The sequence below is a fragment of the Saimiri boliviensis genome, chromosome 9 (genome assembly GCF_048565385.1).
Source record: "Saimiri boliviensis isolate mSaiBol1 chromosome 9, mSaiBol1.pri, whole genome shotgun sequence".
Classification (NCBI taxonomy): Eukaryota; Metazoa; Chordata; class Mammalia; order Primates; family Cebidae; genus Saimiri; species Saimiri boliviensis.
Genome location: NC_133457.1, coordinates 99580057 through 99602569, shown reverse-complemented (window position 1 = coordinate 99602569; position 22513 = coordinate 99580057). Strand labels below are relative to the sequence as shown.

The window sequence follows — 22513 nt, the reverse complement described above, 5'->3', positions numbered from 1 at the left end:
CCGGAACTGGAAGAGATCGAAGTGGGTAAATCATTTGAGGTCAGGAGTTCATGGTCAGCCTGGCCAACATGGTGAAACCCTTTCCTACTAAAAATACAAAAATTAGCCAGTCATGGTGGCAGGCACCTGTAATCCCAGCTAATTGGGAGGTTGAGGCACAAGAACTGCTTGAACCTGGAAGGTAGAGGTTGCAGTGAGCTGAAATGGCGCCAATGCACTCCAGCCTGGGTGATAGAGCCAGATTCAGTCTCAAATACATATATACATACATACATACATACCATACATACCACTCAACAGTTTCCCATTGCCCTTAGAACAAAATCCAAGCTCCTACAATGGCTGACAAAGGGCTTCTGGCTGCTGCTCCACTCCCTCTGAGTTTATCAAACTGGAGCCACACTGCCTCTTTTTTGTCCTTGAACTTCCCAAACCCTTTTCTGTGTCAGGGCCCTTGCAATCATTGCTTCCTCTGTCTAAAGTGTTCTTCAAATGGCAGGCATTTCTTTTTTTTTTTTTTAATGGCTTTGAGATATAATTCACATGCCATAAAATTCACTTGTTTAAAGTATACAAGGTAGTGGGTTTTAGGATAGTCACAAAGTTGTGCAACTATTGTTGCATTCAATTTTAGAACATTTCCATCAATCCCAAAATAAACCCCATACCCATTAAGTCACTCCCCATTCCCCACCCACTCCTCACCATAAATCTGCTTTCTGCCTCTATAGCATTGCCTATTCTTGGTGTTTCATATAAATGGAATCAAATCACATATAATATATGGCCTCTTGTGACTGGCTCTTCCACTTAGCCAGATGTTTTCAAGGTTCACCTATGTTGTATCATGGAGCTGGTTTCTTTTTGAACCTTCAAGTTTCAGCTCAAACGTTACTTTCTCAGTGAGGCCTTCCCTGACACTAAGTTCAAAGTGAGCTCCTTTTCTCAGTGTATCACTCTATTTTCTTTATAGAACTTATTACAAACTCTAATAATAATTTTTTTTTTTGAGATGGAGTTTCGCTCTTGTTACCCAGGCTGGAGTGCAATGGCGCGATCTCGGCTCACCGCAACCTCCACCTCCTGGGTTCAGGCAATTCTCCTGCCTCAGCCTCCTGAGTAGCTGGGACTAAAGGCACGTACCACCATGCCCAGCTAATTTTTGTATTTTTAGTAGAGATGGGGTTTCACCATGTTGACCAGAATGGTCTCGATCTCTTGACTTCGTGATCCACCCACCTCAGCCTCCCAAAGTGCTGGGATTACAGGCGTGAGCCACCGCGCCCGGCCCACTCTAATAATCTTTTACTTTCTGTCTGCTCATTTGTCATCCAACTTTGCCACAGGAATTAAGTCCCTTGAGGGCAGGGGCAATGTGTGTCATGCTGACTGCTATGCCACATCTTTTTTTTTTTTTTTTTTAAAGTCAGAGTTTTGCTCTTTTTGCCCAGGATGGAGTGCAATGGTGTGATCTTGGCTCACTGCAACCTCCGCCTCCTGGGTTCAAGTGATTCTCCTGCCTCAGCCTCCCAAGTAGCTGGGATTACAGGCATGCACCACCACATCCGGCTAATTTTTTTTTGTATTTTTAGTAGAGACAGGATTTCTTCATGTTGGTCAGGCTGGTCTTGAACTCCAGATCTTAGGTGATTCACCCGCCTTAGCCTCTCAAAGTGCTGGGATTATAGGTGTGACCTACTGCACCTAGCCTGTGCCATACCTTTATGTACTTGTCATGTGTCAGCACCTAGCACAGGGCCTGGCACATAAGAAGTGCCCAAGAAGTCTTCATGGTTGAATGGGTAAATGTGTGCCCCTTTCTCCCCTACTGCCGAGACCACACTCCATACCTGCTCCTTTAACTTCTGGACCTTCATGTCCTGCCTCAGCCGTTCCAGTTGTTGGCTGGCATCTGCCAGCTCCTTCTGGGTCTGCAGCAGTGTCTCCAGAAGGGACATTCTCTCCTTCTCTGTTTCCAGCTGCATCTGTGGAGGGGTAGAGGGGTAAGGACTTGTGGGCTCAGGGTTACCATGCTCACCAACAAGGCCACAAGCCCATCCCAGCTGCTCTAGGGCTCTTCTACCAAATGAGTAGGGGCTGAGGGCAAAGGAAGGTCTGAGCCCATGGGTTCAGAACAAGGAAGTGCAAAGATTACCACTGGTTTACAAGCTGACAGGATGTGGTATATGTTAGCCCTCCCTCAGGAAATGTGACATATTGCCGGAACTGCAGCTAATGTGGAAGACCACCCTGCTCACTGGTAGCAAAGTGGGTGGGTACGATCTCTTCTGGAAGCTCCTCTGCAGCCCTATTCTTGAGAGTGGAAAAGGAAGTGGTCAAAGGTAAGGAGATCACTGATTGGACGGGCAGCTCCCACCTGGCATAGGGCACTCTCTGCCTGTGTCCGTTCTTCTTCCCTCTGGGCCCGGATGGCCTCCATTTCTATCTGCTGCTCCTTCAGCCTCATTTCCAGCTCCATTTTTTCCCTCTCTAAGCTCTCCAGGGCCTTTGCCAGCTCCTGCTGGTGCCAGGAACGCTCCTTCTCCTGGCCTCATAAAAGAAACACCATTAGAACCAAATGGGTGAGGAGGGGAAGCAGGAGAATTGGATTGGAGTAATAAGTCTCTATACTACTCACTAACTGGGTTACCTTGATACTTTTCTAAGCCTGTTTCTTCATCTGTAAAGTAAGGCTAATAATCCCTGCTTTATCTATCTTACCAATTTTTATGATAAGCAAATGAAATTCATTAAAAAAAAATCAAACGATATATGTAAAAATACCTTCCAAACTGCAATTGTCCCTTATATATGCTACAGATATGTGGGTTTTAATGTATTTTTTCTTTTCTTTTTCTTTTTGAACACAATTCTACCTCCTGCAAGCTGAATAATGGCTTTCTAAACCATGCAAACTTAGACATTTTGTCTCCTACACACCCTTTCTTTTTTTCTTTTTTTCTTTTTTTTAAAGATGGAGTTTTGCTCTTGTCCAGGCTGGAATGCAATGGCATGATCTGAGCTCACTGCAACCTCCCACTCCTGGGTTCAAGCGATTCTCCTGCCTTAGCCTCCTGAGTAGCTGGGACTACAGGCACGCACCACCACACCCAGTTAATTTTTGTATTTTTAGTAGAGATAGGGTTTCACCATGTTGGCCAGGCTGGTCTCGATCTCCTGACCTGGTGATCTGTCTGTCTCAGCCTCCCAACATGCAGGGATTATAGGTGTGAGCCACCATGTCCAGCCTTATTTATTATTTTTATTTTCTTGGAGACGGAGTCTTGCTCTGTCACCCAGTGGTGTGATCTCCACTCATTGCAACCTCTGCTCCTGAGTAATTGGGACTACAGGTGCCCCTCACTATGCCTGGCTAATTTTTATGTTTTTAGTAGAAATGGGGTTTTCACCATGTTGGCCAGGCTGGTAATTAACTCCTGACCTCAAGTGATCCACCTGCCTCGGCCTCCCAAAGTCTCTGGGATTACAGGCATGAGCCACCATGCCTGGACTGGCATTTTATTTTTAGAGATGGGGTCTCATTATGTTGGTCAGGCTGGGCTTGAACTCTTGGGCTCAAATGATCCTCTTGCCTCAGCTTCCTGAGTAGCTGAGACCACAGGGGCCACCACACACAGCTCCATATCTGTTATCTTTTATTTTTATTTTTATTTTTTTGAGACGAGTCTCACACTCTTGCCTGGGCTGGAGTGCAGTGGCACGATCTTGGCCCATTGCAAACTTAACTTCCTGGGTTCACATGATTCTCCTGCCTCAGCCTCCTGAGTTGCTAGGATAACAGGCACATATCACCATACCGGGCTAATTTTTTGTATTTTTAGTAGAGACAGGGTTTCACTATGTTGGCCAGACTGGTCTTGAACTTATGAGCTTGTGACCCACCCACCCCAGCCTCCCAAAGTGCTAGAATTACAGGCATGAGCCACCATGTCTGGCCTGGTATTTTTATTTTCAGAGATGGGGTCTCACTATGTTGGCCAGACTGGACTTGAACTCTTGGGCTCAAGTGATCTTTCTGCCTCAGCCTCCTGAGTAGCTGAGACCACAGGGGCACACCAACACACACAGCTCCCTATTATCTTTAAAGCAGCCACATCGTGGTTGACAGCTGTAACAACGAACTGAGGTGGCCAACTCTGGCTGTCTGATATCTGCTTTCCTCCATCAGAATTGCAGAGTTAGCCCCTGAAAAATCAGGCCTGGCCCAGTGAGAATGTCTCCCTGTATTATATAAGAGCATTAGGATGGGGTGCTGCTTGTCTTAGAGGTCATCCAGGAACTAAAACCTTTCCCAAGCTCTCTGACCAGTTCAGGACCCTCTATTAGGTGCCAGGATAGAGATGAAGGGCTCTGAAGTTGGGCTGCCTGAGTGAAAATCTTTAATCTACCACTACTAGCACTCAATTTCTAAACATTGCACCAGGCATGGTGGCTCACGCCTGTAATCCCAGCACTTTGGGAGGCTGAGGCGGGTAGATCATGAGGTCAGGAGTTCTAGACCAGCCTGACCAACATGGTGAAACCCCGGTCTCTACTAAAAATACAAACATTAGCCAGGCATGGTGGCACATGCCTGTAATCCCAGCTACTCATAAGGCAGGCGGATCACTTGAACCTGGGAGGCAGAGGTTGCAGTGAGCCAAGATCGCACCACTGCACTCCAGCCTGGGCAACAGAGTGAGACTCTGCCTAAAAAAAAAAAAAAAAAAAAAAAAATTTCTAAACATCTCTGTGCCTCAGTTTCTTCATCTATTAAAATGGGGATAGCAACAGTGTCATTCTCTTCAGGTTGTATTGAGGATGGATATAAGTAGTCTGAATCACTTTAAATGTGCTTAGCACACAGAAAGTGGGCCATACATAACAACTAGCATCATCACCACATTAGCATACACTGTACTTTTCCTTTAAAATGCCTGTAAATTTGTAGTTGCTTATTTATGTAATGGGAATATCTGTGTTTTGGCTTTCCCAGTGTCATCCTGTGCAGCTTTCTCCCTCATTTACTACACCCCAGCTACACATACTTGCCTCTTTGCAGGTCCTTCAGGACACTAAACACTTTGTTTTTTGAAATAGACTGTCGCTGTGTAGCCCAGGCTAGAGTGCAATGGTGCAATCTCAGCACAATGCAACCTCTGCCTCATGGGTTCTAGCCAGCCTCCCAAGTAGGTGGAATTATAGGCACCTGCCACCACGCCTGGCTATTTTTTTTTTTTTTGGATTTTTAGTAGAGATAGGGTTTCACCACATTGGCCAGGCTGATTTTGAACTCCTGACCTCATGTGATCCGCCTGCCTCAGCCTCCCAACGTGATAGGATTACAGGTGTGAGCCACCATGCCCGGCAAACATGTTCATAACTTAAAGCCTTTACTCAGCCAGGCGTGGTGGCTCAAGCCTATAATCTCAGCACTTTGGGAGGCTGAGGCGAGTGGATCACGAGGTCAAGAGATCGAGACCATCCTGGTCAACATGGTGAAACCCCGTCTCTACTAAAAATACAAAAAAAAAAAAAATTAGCCGGGCATGGTGGCACATGCCTGTAGTCCCAGCTGCTCGGGAGGCTGAGGCAGAAGAATTGCTTGAACCCAGGAGGTAAAGGTTGCAGTGAGCCGAGATCAAGCCATTGCACTCCAGCCTGGGCAACAGGAGCGAAACTCGGTCTCAAAAAAAAAAAGCCTTTACTCATGTTTCCTTCTACCTGGAAATCCCTTCTTTTTTTTTTTTTTTTTTTGAGACGGAGTTTCGCTCTTGTTACCCAGGCTGGAGTGCAATGGCGCGATCTCGGCTCACCGCAACCTCCGCCTCCTGGGTTTAGGCAATTCTCCTGCCTCAGCCTCCTAAGTAGCTGGGATTACAGGCATGTGCCACCATGCCCAGCTAATTTTTTGTATTTTTAGTAGAGACGGGGTTTCACCATGTTGACCAGGATGGTCTCGATCTCTTGACCTCGTGATCCACCCGCCTCAGCCTCCCAAAGTGCTGGGATTACAGGCTTGAGCCACCGCGCCTGGCTGGAAATCCCTTCTCTACCCCATTCCATCATTCCTCACACCTAAACTGACACTTCCTTGGTGAAGCTTTCCCAGACAATGCAATTGAGAGTAGTCTGGCTGTCGACTGTATTGTCTGGGAAGGCTTCACCAACATGGTGGTTCACACATATTATCCCATCACTTTGCAAGGCCGAGGTAGGCTGATCACTTGAGCCCAAGAATTTGAGATAAGCCTGGGAAACATGATGAAATCTCTTATCTACAAAAAATGCAAAAATTAGTCGAGTGTGGTAGTTCATTCTTATGGTCCCAGCTACTTAGGAGACTGAGGTAAGAGGATCACTTGAGCCCAGGAGGGCGAGGCCGCAGTGAGCCCTGATCACGCCACCACACTCCAGCCTGGGCAATAGAGCGAGACCCTGTTGCAAAAGAAATAATAATAATAAAAAGAAAAAGAGAGGTCTTACTTTGTTCTTCCTTACAAAACCCAGCAATGTGTAATGTCCCAGTTATAGGAAAGTCATTTAACCCTCTGGTTCAAAAAGCCAAAGCCAGGGGTATAAAAAGCCAAAGCCAACTGTGAAAACATAAAAAGGATGAATTTTATTTTATTTTATTATTATTATTTTTTGAGACAGAATTTCATACTTGTTGCCCAGGCTGGAGTACAATGGTGCAATCTCGGCTCACCACACCCCCTGCCTCTGGGTTTAAGAGATTCTCCTGCCTCAGCCTCCTGAGTAGCTGGGATTTACAGGCATGTGCCACCATGCCCGGCTAATTTTTGTATTTTTAGTAGAGATGGGTTTTCTCCATTTTGGTCAGGCTGGTCTCAAACTCCCAACCTCAGGTGATCCACCCATCTTGGCCTCCCAAAGTGCTGGGATTATAGGCGTGAGCCACTGTGCCCAGCCAAAAAAGATGAATTTTAATAGTAGTTGCAAGTGTTAAAAAAAAAAAAACCTGACCTATTTGCTCTATGTGAGTTAGAAGTGTGTTATAGCTACAAGAAGAGCTAATTCTGTGATGTCTAGGAAGTAACAGTCCAGCATTGCTGGTATGACCATGGATAGAATATTCTACCCAATTCAAAGTGCCACCTTCACATTGGGACATGAGTAAATTGTAACGTGCCTAGAGGAAAGCAACCATGTTGGTGAGGCATTTCAAACAAATCTAAGGCTCACCTGTTCCTGGTAATAGATTTTAGTTCAACATGAATCTCCTAATAACTAGATCTATCTAAAATAAATGGGCAGCCAAGTGATGACACAACAGCAGCTAAGCAACCATTACAGAAGTGGACAAAGCAGAATTGGTTAGCAGTTTGGGCCCTGAATCCCTTTTCTACCCCTTATTGGCCATATAACCCTGACTTACCCTTTTATATTTTATTTATTAGAGATGGGGAGCTTGCTACATTGCCCAGGCTGGTCTCCAGCTCCCAGCCTCTAGCAATCCTCCCGCCTTGGCCTCCCAAATTGTTAGGATTACAGGTGTGAGCCACCATGCACAGCCCTGAGTGACTTCTCTATGCATTTATTCACCTTTATTGTGTGAATAAAGCATTCGGCATGGTGTTTGGCATGGAGAAGTGCTTAATAAATGTCCAATATCATTACTCTTTTCTTTTTAAGATGGAGTCTTGCTCTGTCACCTAGGCTAGAGGGCCATGGCATGATCTCAGCTCACTGCAACCTCTGCCTCCCAGGTTCAAGTGATTCTCCTGCCTCAGCCTCTCAAATGGCTGGGACTATAGGCATGTGCTGCCATACTTGGCTAATTTTCTTGTATTCTTAGTAGACTTCAGGTGATCCTTCCTGACCTCAGATGATCCACCCACCCTGGCCTCCCAAAGTGCTGGGATTACAGGCATGAACCACCATGTCCAGCCTTTACTATTTTTTTTTTTTTTTTAGGCGGAGTCTTGCTGTGTTGCCCAGGCTGGAGTGTAGTGGCATAATCTCAGCTCACCACAACCTCTGCCTCCTGGATTCAAGCGATTCTCCTGCCTCAGACTCCCAAGTAGCTGGGACTACAGGTACACACCATGATGTCTGGCTAATTTTTATATTTTTAGTAGAGACGGGGTTTCACTATGTTGGCCAGCTTAGTCTTAAACTACTGACCTCATGATCTGCCAGCCTCAGCCTCCCAAAGTGCTGGGATTACAGGCATGAGCCACCATGCCCAGCCTTTACTTTTTTTTTTTTTTTTTTTTTAGGTGGAGTCTCGCTCTGTTGCCCAGGCTGGAGTACAGTGGCATAATCTCGGCTCACCATAACTTCTGCTTCCTGGATTCAAGCGATTCTCCTGTCCCGAGTAGCTGGGACTACAGGGGCACACCACAGTGTCTGGCTAATTTTTGTATTTTTAGTAGAGATGGGTTTCTCTATGTTGGCCAGCCTGGCCTCACACTCCTGACCTCATGATCCATCAGCCTTGGCCTCCCAAAGTGCTGGGATCACAGGCTTGAGCCACAGCACCTGGCACAAAAACGTGCTAGCTGTTCTTTTGTTCTTTTTTTTGTTTTGATTTCCTTTTTTGAGATGGAGTCTTGCTCTGTCCTAGGCTGGAGTGAAGTGGCACAATCTTGGCTCACTGCAACCTTTGCCTCCCGGGTTCAAGCACTTCTCCTGCCTCAGCCTCCTGAGTAGCTGGGACTACAGGTGCCCGTCACCATGCCCAGCTAATTTTTATATTTTTAGTAGAGATGTGGTTTCACCATGTTGGCCAGGCTGGTATCGAACTCCTGACCTTGTGATCTGCCCACCTCAGCCTCCCAAAGTACTGGGATTACAGGCATAAGCCACTGTGCCTGGCTACTTTTTTTTTTTTTTTTTTGAGACGGAGTCTTGCTCTGTCATCCAGGCTGGAGTGCAGTGGTGTGATCTTGGCTCACTGCAACCTCTGCCTCCCAGGTTCAAGCGATTCTCCTGCCTCAGCCTCCTGAGTACCTGGGACTACAGGCTTGTGCCACCATGCCTGGCTGCTTTTTTTGTATTTTTAGTAGAGACAGAATTCCACCATGTTAGCCAGGATGGTCTCAATCTCCTGACTTTGTGATCCACCCACCTCAGCCTCTCAAAGTGCTGGGATTACAGGCATGAGCCACTGTGCCAAGCTATTTTTTTTTTTTTTCCCCTAAAGAGACAGGATCTTGCTATGTTGCCCAGGTTGGTCTCAAGCAATCCTCCTGCCTCAGCCTCCCAAAGTGGTGGGATTACAGGCATGAGCCATTGCACCTTTACAGTTTGCAAACCTTGACAGTTTGTTTTTTTTAAGATGGAGTTTCACTCTTGTTGCCCAGGTTGGAGTGCAATGACCCGATCTTGGCTCACTGCAACTTCTACCTCCCGGGTTCAAGCAGTTCCCCTGCCTCAGCCTCCCAAGCAGCTGGGATTACAGGTGCCCATTACCATGCCCAGCTAATTTTTTGTCTTTTTAGTAGAGACAGGCTTTCACCATGCTGGCTAGGCTGGTCTCAAACTCCTGACCTCGTGATCTGCCTGCCTTGGCCTCCCAAAGTGCTAGGATCACAGGCGTGAGCCACTGTGCCCAGTCCACGTTTACATTGTTAATGGTTGAAAACAATAATGTGCCAGGCGTGGTGGTTCACGCCTGTAATCCCAGCACTTTGGAAGGCTGAGGTGGGCAGATCACCTGAGGTCGGGAATTCGAGACCAGCCTGACCAACACTAAAAATTTTGTATTTTTAGTAGAGAAACCCCATCTCTACTAAAAATACAAAATTAGCCAAGTGTTGTGGTGCATGCCTGTAATCCCATCTACTCGGGAGGTTGAGGCAGGAGAATGGCTTGAACCTGGGAGGCAGAGGTTGCCGTGAGCCAAGATTGCACCACTGCACTCCAGCCTGGGGGCAACAAGAACAAAACACCATTTCAGAAAAAAAAAAAAAAACAAAACAAAAACACAATACAATAATGTTTTGTAATGTGAAAATTATATGGAATTCACATTTCAGTATCCATACACAAGGTTTTATTTGAGCACAGTTATGCTCATTTGTTTATACATGGCTGCTTTTGTACTACAACTGCAAAGTTTAAGTAATTGTGACAGAGACCATATGGTCTGCAAAACCTAGCATATAGTCCTTAACAAAAAGCCAAACATGGTAGACCGTGCCTGTGGTCCTAGCTACTCAGGAGGCTGAGGCAGGAGGCACCTTTGAGCCCAGGAGTTCAAGACCAGCTTGGAAAACATAGTGATATTCCATCTCTAAAAGGAAAAAAAGTGCCTATCCCTGGGCTATAGTGACCTTGGCTTAAGGGGGAAAAAGGAAAAAGAAAGAAGAGATGGGGAGGAAGGTAGAAACAGAGAAAGCGGAGGGATGTGGAGAGGAGACAAAACAAAATAAACTCTACAGAAGGAAATTATCAAGGAAATGCACTTATCTCAACTTTAATACAGAATAGGAAAAAAATCTCCTCTGAGAATTCAAAATCACAAGCTGAGCTGCACATGGGCTATGGGCTTGACTGTGGGTGAAAACACTTTAAACAGAAAATTTACTTTAAAGTGGTCCTGGGATGCTAGTCCTCCAGCTTCCTGATAGAAGCAAAAGCAAATCTTCGGAGGAAAAACTCTTTTGCCTAAGGCCTAAAAAGATTCCCACAGAAAAACCTCCTCAGAACAAAGGTCTCTGGGGGAAATAAAAATATATAAAAAGAAAAAGAAAAAAAAAAAAGGAAAATTTCCAAAGAACATGGGCTCATCATTGTATCTGATCAAATATTGACTGCATAAAACAATAAAAAATCAAATTTGTGATGTTAAACTAGTTAGAACTGAACACACTGATCAAAACAGCACATAAATCGGGAGGAGTGAATCAGGTTAAATGTTCTTTTTTGAGACAGGGTCTCACTCTGTCGCTTAGGCTGGAGTGCAGTGATGCGCAGCTCACCATAGCTTCAACCTCTTGGGCTTAAGTGATCCTCCCATTTCAGCCTCCAAGTAGCTGGGACTAGAGTGTGTACCACCATGTGCGGCTAATCTTTAAATTTTTTTTTTTTAGAAAACGGGGTTTTGCCGTATTGTCCAGGTTGGTCTCAAACTTCTGGGCTAGGTAAGATGTAAGACCCTTGTATCATTCAGGAAAAGGGTAAAACTGCTGAACCTTGAGATTTTATTAAGTATGTACTTTAAATTACTACAGGTAACCACTAACAGAATTTTAAAAATAAAGTACATATCATCCAAAGTTGTAGGGAGAAAAAAGAGGTGAGAAAAGAATACAACTTAATCACCCAACTTAATCCTCAAAAAGAAGAAAGGTGATTTCCCCTCCCTAAAAGATATAAAAAGGCATGAGAAATAACCTAAGATGGCACAAATAAATCCAAATACACCTAAAATCACAATAAAAGCAAATGGGATAAATTACATAATTAAAAGACAAAACACAGTTCTGAACTGTACAAGAATGCATTCAAGATATTTCTCTGCCAGTTTAATAATCCTAAATCCCAGGGTCCACTCTCAACTCTCTGTACACACTGACACAACAACAATAATAATGGCTAACACAAATAGAGAGCCTACTATATGCCAGGAAGCACTCTTAGTGCTTTTCATATATTAACTCCTTTAACAGCAGGAAGCTGGATTTGACACCTTGGTGACCAAATTTCACTTGTATGAGCAGCAATAACTGGACCAAGAGGCAGCAAGTGGAGCACTCATGAAAGGGAGGCCATCCCCTGCCACATCGATCACTTACCCATTTCTCCTGAAGCCGGTTCACCTCCTCCTCATGGGCCGCCATCTGCTGCTCCAGGGCAGTCTTCCCCTCTTGCTCAGCCCAGGCCAGCTGTCTGGCTGCAGCATCCCGCTCCTGCTCTGCCCGGCTCCGTTCAGTGTCCAGTTCTATCTTCAGGCACTTCACTTCCCCTAACGTGCCAGGGACAGGATCAGGCCTCTGCCCCTGCTCCTTTTATCTAATAAAATTCTCCCTCTCCCCTGACCTCATGAGCAACTCCCATCTCAGAGGCCCTGCACCCTGCTGGAGAAAGACCTGTAATAGCCTCCCACTGTCTTCCTAGCTTTCAATATCTCCATGGAATGGTGCACACCCCATCCCAGTTGGGTTCTCACCTTGTATTACTTCCTTGGCTTGAGTGACAGTTTGAATCTGGACTTCCAGTTGCCCCTTGGTGACCTCTATCACAGAATTTTGTTGTTGGGCTTCAAACAGACTGCTCTCCAGTAGCTCTTTGGCTGAGCTGTGAGGTTCAGGAATCAGAAGAGGTTCTTACCCATCAAGGCCCTTACCCTTCAAAAGGGGTTTGGTTCTAAGTACTTACTGGCTACCTGGAGAAGTTAGGGGGGCAATTATAAATTCATAATCAATTTAGGACCTACATACTTATGGCAGGGAGCTTAGCTTCACTGCCTTTGCCTTGCAAAGCTCTCTCTGCGCTTGGCTGAACTGAGTCTAGGCCCTACCTGAGCCCCTGTAGTTGTTCAGTGAGGTCCTGCCGGTCGCGCTCCACGGCCTGCAGCCGTACCTCTAGAGCTGCCTTCTCGCGTACTAGGGCCTCCTTCTCCTGGACTGCCCTGGCAAGCACTTCTTCCTGTCGTTTTGCCTCCTGATGCAGCTGCTCCAGCTGAGCCATGGCTGCCTCCTGCTGGTGATGTGACTGAGGGGAAAAATGTGGTGAGACGCAGAGCAGAGGCAGGATTCCCCCTGGGGCCACTACAGCCAGGTTAGGGCCACTGGCTCCTCAGAGACTGGACCTAGCTCTGCGGCCCAGAGCATTACTCACCCCATGTGGCATTTATCTATTTCCCTGATCAGCCCACAGAGCACACAGCCCAGGAAGAATGCTCTCTGGTGAGCAAGACCCTATGCTAGGGACAGCAGGAGAACTGCCCCTCAGGAGGTTTTAGTCCTGAGAAGATGCACACATAATACCAGGAAGAAAGTGATCAGTATCCGGAGAAAGGGACTCTGAAGCGAGAGTCCATACAATTATTAGGACAATGGGAGGTTTTGTAGAGGAAAAAGATGATCTTTGAGCCAGGTCATTTATTGGATCAGGAAAAAAATTTACTCAGCCCCTGTTATGTGATAGGCAGTATGCTAAACGCTGGAGGAATAAAAACAAATAAGATATAGCTTTGCCTTCAAGGAGCTTTTGGTCTAAAGGTGGAGACATATAGAGATAATTATAGCATGAGGAATGTAGTGGCTGAAATAAGCATGAGGTGCTATCAGAGTATAAGGAGAAGCTTCTAATTCAAACTGGGTGGTGTAAAGTGGGGAATCAGTAAAGAGCTTTTATTTTTTTTTTTTTGAGATGGAGTCTCACTTTCTCGCCCAGGCTGGTGTCCAGTGGCATGATCTTGGTTCACTGCAACCTCTGGCTCCTGGGTTCAAGCGATTCTCCTGCCTCAGCCTCCTGAGTAGCTGGGATTACAGGTGTGTGCCACTACGTCTGGCTAATTTTTTAGTTTTTAGTAGAGATGGGATTTCATCATGTTGGTCAGGCTGGTCTCAAACTCCTGACCTTGTGATCTGCCCCCCTCTACCTCCCAAAGTGCTGAGATTATAGGCATGAGCCACCGCACCTGGCTTCAGTGAAAAATTCTTAACAGGCATTCTTTTTTAAAATTGTAAAATATACTGCAAACTAGTAACACTGGTCATTTCTAGGAAGTAAGACTTTTTTACTTTCCAGATAATTTCTGTAGTGTTTTAATTTTTTTAAATGAGCATGTATTATACCTTAATGATGGTGTCCATTTTGTCTTCTCACCTCACTTAGCTTCCTTTGAATTTCTTCCTTCTCTTCTTGGATACCTCTGAGATCTGCCTGCAGCTCAGCCCCAGCCTCCTCCGCTTTCTGCAACTGAGCCTCCAGGTGAGTGTTCTTTCCCCAGAGGACTTCCCTGCTCCTCTCTGCCTCCGCCAGGTCCACCTGCAAAGCATTTCTTGCGTGCTCTGTGGCCTCCATTCTGCTGCACACAGACTGGTTCTCCTCCTCTAACTACTGGCCAAAAAGGGAAAGGAAAACAGGCATCAAAGACAAATGGTTAGTTTAGGAATTAAATGCTAAGACTGAAATCCAAGTGAGATATGAATCTATTCTCCAAAGATGAACATCGGGGGGAACATCTGCCGGGCGCAGTGGCTCATGCCTGTAATCCCAGCACTGTGGGAGGCTGAGAGGGGCAGATCACCTGAGGTTTGGAGTTTGAGACCAGCCTGGTCAACATGGAGAAACCCTGTCTCTACTAAAAATACAAAAAATTAGCCAGGCATGGTGGTGCATGCTTGTAATCCCAGCCACTCGAGAGGCTGAGGCAGAATTGCTTGAACCCAGGAGGCGGAGGTTGTGGTGAGCTGAAATTGAGCCATTGCACTCCAACCTGGGCAACAAGAGTGAAACTCCCTCTCAGGAAAAAAAAAAAAAAAAAAAGGGGCGAGGGAGAGGGAAATCCATTCATTTGATCTAGTGCCTATAATCCAGGTAATAGATGGGCTGGATGCTGGAGATGGAGATATGAAAGGCAAAATCCTGCTCTCAGATGATTCAGAATAATGGAATAGAGAACATGTCTGGGGCTTAAGGGAACAGAGGTTGCAAGGAGGTTCCCTCACTAAAATTATAGGTTAAATCTGTAACCTATAGAAAACATTCTTTGGGACTTAGGCTCTTCAGCAGATTTTTTCCTGGTGATTGCTATTATCTCACCCAACAGGATTAAAAACCTAGTCCTAGACTGGGCACGGTAGCTCATGGCTATAATTCCAGGGCTCTGGGAGGCTGAGGTGGATGGATCACCTGAGGTCAGGAGTTTGAGACCAGCCTGGCCAACATGGTGAAACCCCAGCTCTACTAAAAATGCAAAAATTAGCCAGGGGCGGCCAGGTACGGTGGCTCATGCCTATAATCCCAGCACTCTGGGAGGCCAAGGTGGGCAGATCACCTGAGGTCAGAAGTTCAAGAATAGCATGACCAACATGGTAAAACCCTGTCTCTAGTTAAAATATAAAATTAGCCAAGCGTGGTGGTATATGCCTGTAGTACTAGCTACTCGGGAGGAAGCCCAGAGATGGTTCTGCTGAAGATGTGGGAGTGGAGTATTTCTAATGTCTAAAGCCCAATCCTTACAGCTTTTGCTCTCCTCTGCACTGTAAGTGTTCCTTTTGCTCATTTCAGAACTACGTTTGGGAGCTGATCTGTCTTGTCCTCAGTTGGGGTCCAACCCTTTCCTGGGAACCAGGAAAATCTTTACTCACCTGGAGAAGCTGCTGGTTCAGCCCAACTTTATCTAAGGCCAAAGCCTCATTTAAGGCACTGAGCTTGAGAGCTGCAGCCCGAAGATCAGCTACCTCTGCCTTCAGGATGTTTTCAGAACTCGACAGCTCTGCAATTGACTGCTCTGCCTAAAAACAAAGAGGGTTAAAGAGTTTCCTATTTCCAATTTTCCTGCAACAGTAAACAGTTCACATTCTGAACACTGCTGCTTTTTTGGTATAGAGATGAGTTAATACTCCATTCCTCTCCTGCATTCTAAACAAGTTTTCCCTTCAGTCATTCATTAAGGAGTAAGACAGAAGCTCACAGTATAGAGGTACCAATGTAAGGACAGAGAAATGACTACAGTTGTAATGAAGCCATAGAAAATGTAAGCACAAAGTGCTCTGGGAACTCAAAAAAGTATTAATATAGTTTGGAAGAGTCAAATATGCTTGGTAGAGAAGTTGACGATTAAGTTGGGTATTGAGAGATGAGGAACAGTTTGCGCATAAGGGAGGAGGAAAGAAGTAGCGCAGGGAAAGGGAAGAAAAGTATACGCAAAGTGTTAGAGTCATGAAAGAACATGGAATAACTGAGAATCCAATTACTGAGGCAGGAGCAAAGGATATGAGGCGTAGGATGGGTTTTGCAGTAGAAGGAGAGGCTAAAACACAGTTTAGGGCACAGGACAAAAAGGTTTGAATGTGGCACCACAGAGCTAGAAAGCCATTGAATGGTTTTAAGAGACAGACATAACCAGGTTTATACTTTAGAAAGCCCATTCTAATTTCAATATAGAGGGTATGTTGGAAGAGAGAACCCACAGGCAGACTAATGATTAAGGAAAGATGAGGGATCCTGGCTTGAAGATGAAGAATGAGGCAGGCTGCATGAGAATACGCTTTCAAAGCCGCCCACCCAGCAAGTGAGGAGAGGAGGCCACGCACCCTAGCCAGCGCTGCGGTCACTTCCGTTTGCTCTTGCCTCAGTAACTCCCCTTCCAGACGACTCGACTCCAGTGCTTCCCGAAGAGTGATCAGTTCACTGAGTGATTCTGACTGTTTGGCTTCCAGGCCCACCAGCGTCTCCTGACTAAGACGGGAAGGAGAGGGGTCTAGAGGAACTCTTAGGGATGGACCATAACCCCAAAGGTAACAGGAATGTAATCACCTTTGCTATGCAATGGAATGAGGAAGGTCTATAAAACTGATACGGAAAGATTTCTAAGACATATCGAGAGAAAAAAAATCAAGGCGCAGAACAGTATAAACATAATACACGACTTTTTATGCAAGAAAGCAGGGGAAGAAAGAATATATGCCTATATTTGCATGAAGTAGCACTGGCAAGATAAACAAGAAGTAAACTAAAATGGCTGCCTAAAGAGGGAAGGGATATGGGATGGAGAAAGCACAAATGAGAGTGAGACTTCTCTGTGTATCTTCTAAACTCTCTGAAGCCTCAAACTCCTGGGTGCTCATGTCATCCTCCCATCTCTTTTCTTTATTTTTATTTTTATTTTTAGAGATGGAGTTTCATCATGTTGGTCAGTCTGGTCTCGAACTCCTGATCTCGTGATCTGCCTGCCTCGGCTTCCCAAAGTGCTGGGATTCCAGGTGTGAGCCATCATGCCCAGCCTCTTTTCTTTCTTTCTTTTTTTTTTTTTTTTTGAGACAGATTATTGTTCTGTCACCCAGGCTGGAGTGCAGTGGTACGATCTCGGCTCACTGCAACCTCCGCCTCCTAGGTTCAAGCGATTCCCCTGCTTCAGCCTCCTGAGTAGCTCGGACTACAGGTCTGTGCCACCACGCCCAGCTAATTTTTGTATTTTTAGTAGAGATGGGGTTTCATCATGCTAGCCAAGCTGGTCTTGAACTCCTGACCTCCTGATCTGCCCTCCTCGGCATCCCAAAGTGCTGGGATTAAAGGCGTGAGCCACCGCACCCAGCCGATCCCTTCATCTACCCTGCCAAGGCTATAGGCACATGCCACCACATTCAGCTAATTTTTTGGTGTTTCTGTGGAGACAGAGGTCTATGTTGCCCAGGCTGGTCTCAAACTCCTGGCCTCAAGCAATCCTCCCACTAAGGCCTCTGAAGGGGTTGGAATTACAGGTGTGAGCCAATGTGCCTAGCCTTAAAATAGTTTTGACTTTTGAATCATATAAATGTATTATCAAGTCAGATAAATTAAACTTAAAAACGTATTATGATCTCTGTGGATTGTCTGCCCTTGTCTCTGGTACATGGAGATCATTTTTAGCACAAGTCATGACCCTTATGGTAGCTCTTCAAGCTTCAACTATTCATGCCTACCAGATACAAGGAACTGGGGCATAGGAGAGGAGGGAAATAGAACAAAGATGAAAATACATTCCTGCTCCCAGTTATTAAAGACCTACCATATGCCAGGTTCTATGTTGGCATTTTTCAGAACATTGCTCTAATTTTCCAGCGACCCTTCAAGGTAAATATTATCATCATCATTTTACAAATAATTTGTCCAACTGACAGAGCCATAATTCAAACCAAGCTTTTGCCCAGCTCAAAGTTCTTGCTTTTTATGTGACATCATATAGGGGAATTTACAGATTAGCTGGGCCATTGATTCTGGATTTCCCTTTCTTGACCAGCTAGCACATTTCCCACTACTTCCCTGTATAAGACTTAGCCTTTAGTCACCCCAGCCTACTCTGAACATGCTATGAACCTTCCTGCCTCCTTTTATTTGCTAATCTGTTCCCTGAGCTCTTGCCCCACTCTCTACTAACCAAACAGGTCAAGGCCCAGCACAAAGTCTACCCACTCCTCCATAAAGCATTCCCTAGTCCTCAATAATTAACTGTTACTCCTGTGCTCCCAAAGGACTTAGTCTGCAACTCTATTTAACTCATACTTCATCCAGCCTCATGTCACAGTTAGTTGTCTGTCTTCTGGGAAGCTCCCTGAGATTAGGGCTTGTGTCTTATTCATTTCTGTATTCCCCCCACCGTCTCATCCCATATGGGTGCTCTGCAAAGACTTAACCAACTACGAACTTTCCGTATTCATCTTTCTGCAAAGGAACAAGCAGTAAGCTCATCTGAACCCACTGCATGCCGACTTCTACATACTCTACTTTCTAAGAGAGGGGACTAGGTGGGGAGGGTGTAGAATTGAAGGAAGACCAGGCCCCAGAGAAGAGGAGACTGGTTGCACTTACAGACGCTCCCTCTCCCGCACAGCCAGGTGCAGCTCCTCCTGCTGCTCCTCCTTCTGGCCCTGGGCAGAGTCTCCCTGCAGCTGAAGCTCCACGTTTGCCCTTCGCAGGCGCCATGCCTCCTGCTCTAGCACCTCCAGCTGCTGCCGCAGCTCTTCCCTGGCCTTCTGCAGCAGCTCTCGCTCCCTGGAAGAAGGAAATCAGAGATGAACAGAGACCGTGGGACCTCAATTTCTTTCTGGAAGCAGACATCACAGGTTCAAATGAAAGGTGCTTGTCTCAAGATCCCATCTTCCCTTTAGACTCCAACCCCAAAAGCTTGTTCTGCAGAAACAAGTAGAACACAGAGCAAAACAGCCCTGAGTCTCAGGGACAGCAGGATAAGCACCCCAAAACCTGATGGGAGTGGGTAAATGGCTGCATGAGGACTGGACTGAGACCAGGCTGGGAGGGTGGGATAAACAGCCCATTTGCTCACTTGCTAAGAGAGTCCACCTCTCCCTGGAGGTCCACAGTCTGCCCTGCTAGAGTGTCCCGCTCCCCAGTGAGCTTCTGCAGCTGCTCTTTCAAGGCTCTGCCTTCTTCCTCCCACTGATCATGCTTCTGTTGCAACAAGCTCACAGCCTCTTGGCAGCCTGCAAGCTGCTGCGTTAGGTCCTGTGGAGGGAAAGCAAGAGAAACCAGATGATGAGCAAGGGCAAAGGCGATGTCAGAACCCTGAACGTGGGGCTGGAGACGGGGGTCGGGGGCTGGTGCAACAAGAGTAAGCTGAGAAGGGAGATGCAACTATTCAAGAAGACAGACCATCAGAGGTCATTGGGCTTCTGTGGTTCTAGATTCTTAGAGTTTGTCATCTCCAAGTGTACAGTGGCATGAGGGAGTGGTAAGTGTGCCTAGGACCCTCAGAGATGGAGAACACTGGCCCAATAATCTCCCAGGGCTCTGGTTCCCAATCTCTGCATGTTATGCAGACTGTATACAAAGTGAAGCATGCCATTGGCATGGATGTGCCTGCTACTCACAAGCACAATTCAGCAAACACAGACAGATTCACTTTGGGATGTTGACAAAACACCTCACGATTGGTCAACAAAGTGAAAGGGACAGTCCAAGCTAGGGAGGTATCTGGGGCACACATCAGTTTAGACACATACCCCTGTGACTGAGGGAGAATGCTAAGGGTTCTTACCTGCACAGCCTGGCGTCTCTGAGTCAGCACTGAATGCACCAGAGTAAGAGCCTTGTCTGGATCCTGGTAATCAAACTGGGAGAAGATACTAGAGTCCAATTCCAAAGAGCTCTCATGACCAGAGCCTTGGGCTATGTTGTCCCCTTCTTCCACCACGACCTGAAACCCAATACAGCAGGGTCAACACCCTACTGACCAAAGCCTAGAGTTTACACAGAGACTTAACCCTGTAGCCTGGACAAACCTGATGTTTTCCTTTTCAGATCCTCTCCCTCGGGGGAAGGAGGGGAGTATCTGAGAGCATAAAAGTCTGGTTCCTTCAACTCTCCACCTTTGTTCACCCAAGTCTAGTACTAGCAACAAGGCTAGAACACTCTCTGAGTAACAAATGAAGAAATAAAAGATGAAACTATTGAGATAGTGAAGACCAGAATCTAGCCTCTGCCCTCAGAACTGCCAGTAGAAACAGGAAAGAGGGCCTATCCTGTCAGGTAGTGCTGAGACATGAATGCATAGCTATCTCTTAGGGTTCTGGTCTTCGAAAACACAGAACTTATCTCCACAAGACTTTAAGCCCCCAAACCTCAGAGACTGGAAATCTAAGCAGAACTGAAAGGACATGGAGACCTGGGGAGAGGAGGCTTAACCTGGTTACCATGAATAGGAGGCTTCCCAGTACCTGGGTTATATCCTTGATCACCTGCTGTAAAGACAACTTCTCCTCTTGGGCATTCCTACTGAGAGATGCTTCATGTTCCATTAACTCTGTGTGATTTGTCTCCTGACCAGGGAACAGAATAGAGCCTCAGAGCCAAACTATCAAAAGTGAATTTATTATTCCAGCCCCCCCAACACTATCAGCCCCACTTTTTCCCTGACCATACGTGAATGCTAATATGTTATCTGAAGAGTCTGATGACAATGTGATGTGGTAATTACAAGTTTAGATTAAGTGATTATGAGTTCCAAATTAGACTTCACAGATTAGAATTCCTGCGCTATCACTTACTAGCTTGGTTACCATAGGCAACTATTTCTTTGGGCTTCTTTAAAACGGAAATAATTACCAGTAACTACTTGTTTTGAGGCTTAAATGAAAAATGCATTTAAGTTATTCAACATAATGTCTGGCCGGGCGCGGTGGCTCAAGCCTGTAATCTCAGCACTTTGGGAGGCCGAGGCGGGCGGATCACGAGGTCAAGAGATCGAGACCACCCTGGTCAACATGGTGAAACCCCGTCTCTACTAAAAATACAAAAAATTAGCTGGGCATGGTGGCGCATGCCTGTAATCCCAGCTACTCAGGAGGCTGAGGCTGGAGAATTGCCTGAACCCAGGAGGCGGAGGTTGCGGTGAGCTGAGATCATGCCATTGCACTCCAGCCTGGGTAACAAGAGCGAAACTCCGTCTCAAAAAAAAAAAAAAATAAAAAAATAATGTCTGGAACAAGGCAAATGTTCAATAAATGTAAGCTATTAGTAGATGGGGGATAGCTGTTGTCTCTGAACAGTAAATGGATGCTTGAGACCTAATGCTAAACCAGAGAATCCTCTAGCCCCAAAGCTAGACATAATCTTAAAGACTCAAGAGTTCCTCTCTTCCCTCCTATTTGTGTTAGTGAAGGCCTGAAGACTTAGACTTGCAACTATGTTTTATTTGGCTTATACAAAATTTTTTTTTGTTTGTTTGTTTGAGGTGGAGTTTCACTCTTGTTACCCAGGCTGGAGTGCAATGGCGTGATCTCGGCTCACCGCAACCTCCGCATCCTGGGTTCAGGCAATTCTCCTGCCTCAGCCTCCTGAGTAGCTGGGATTACAGGCACGCACCACCATGCCCAGCTAATGTTTTGTATTTTTAGTAGAGATGGGGTTTCACTATGTTGACCAGGATGGTCTTGATCTCTTGACCTTGTGATCCACCCGCCTCGGCCTCCCAAAGTGCTGGGATTACAGGCTTGAGCCACCACACCCGGCCGGCTTATACAAAATTTGAATCAACATTTATAAATGGAAAGATTTTACATTAAAAATATAAATTTCTGGCTCCTCCCAAAATGTTAATAAATGGGCCACACCCAGCCTTCATTCCTGCATGGAAATGATTTACTGAAGTTGAACGGTGGATGCCTCCTCTAGATGAGACATTTATTCTTCAAGGTCTCACAATCCCTATCACTCCTCATGACTTCCTTAATACTGAGCTCAAGTGTTCCTGCAGTACTGAAATCTAATACAACAGCACTGGAAAACCAGAATTCTTACAACTGAACCCACTTCATTTATTTACATTATCTGAGCCCCATGGATATTCTGAATTGGCAAATTCCTGGGGAAAAAAAAAAAGGGTCGGGGGAATCAGAAATCTATAATGCCTGTTGATGATTCCAGTTTGCATGAGAAGACTAGGGGTATGTATATGAATGGGGTTCAGGAGCTATCTAACATCAGGAATCTGAAAACTTGAAGAGATGAAACATGATATCAAGCCAGAAGGTTCTAACGTCCAACCTTAGAGAATCCCTTTGATAACGTCCCTGGCAGATGTTAAGCCAGTGACCAAAACCTTACTCCTTCACAAGACAGGCTGTTCCACCATTGAAGAGCTCTGACTGTGAGTCAGAATCTACTCCCCTAATGACTTCTAGCTATTGACATTGGTTTTGGCCTAGAAAACATTAAATACATAAACTCTCTTTTCCCAGTGTCAGTCCTTCAGATATGTGAGGGCAGCTATCATGTCTTCAAGGGCCTTCAATAAGCTTCAGGCTCTTTCTTCTCCTGGCTAAACACTGCCATACTCCTCAGTTGTTTCCCATGAGACAAGGTTTTAAATCTC

At 45.8% G+C, this 22513-nt stretch overlaps 1 protein-coding gene and 1 long non-coding RNA gene across 10 annotated transcripts in view; one reads left to right on the top strand and one right to left on the bottom strand.

Moving 5' to 3' along the window:
* CEP250 (centrosomal protein 250) overlaps positions 1-22513 on the bottom strand; it is a 60203-nt gene that overhangs the window by 20695 nt on the left and 16995 nt on the right. For 6 of the 9 annotated variants that reach the window (XM_010342663.3, XM_010342665.3, XM_074406437.1 and 3 more), the window contains 12 exons: positions 20358-20459; positions 19679-19837; positions 18968-19146; positions 18493-18675; positions 16239-16383; positions 15291-15437; positions 13804-14034; positions 12491-12684; positions 12140-12267; positions 11766-11935; positions 2378-2545; positions 1851-1985 (listed from right to left, as the gene is read on the bottom strand). In XM_010342663.3, the coding sequence (XP_010340965.1) occupies positions 1851-1985; positions 2378-2545; positions 11766-11935; positions 12140-12267; positions 12491-12684; positions 13804-14034; positions 15291-15437; positions 16239-16383; positions 18493-18675; positions 18968-19146; positions 19679-19837; positions 20358-20459 (1941 nt within the window). Of the gene's footprint in view, positions 1-1850; positions 1986-2377; positions 2546-11765; positions 11936-12139; positions 12268-12490; positions 12685-13803; positions 14038-15290; positions 15438-16238; positions 16384-18492; positions 18676-18967; positions 19147-19678; positions 19838-20357; positions 20460-22513 lie in introns of those variants that run through there. The other 3 variants (XM_074406438.1, XM_074406440.1, XM_039479636.2) reach the window with 3 other exon arrangements.
* Positions 2228-21384, top strand: LOC141585694 (uncharacterized). The gene is made up of 4 exons (XR_012519343.1): positions 2228-2342; positions 7939-8060; positions 11061-13908; positions 15211-21384. It is a non-coding gene; the product is annotated as an uncharacterized LOC141585694 (long non-coding RNA).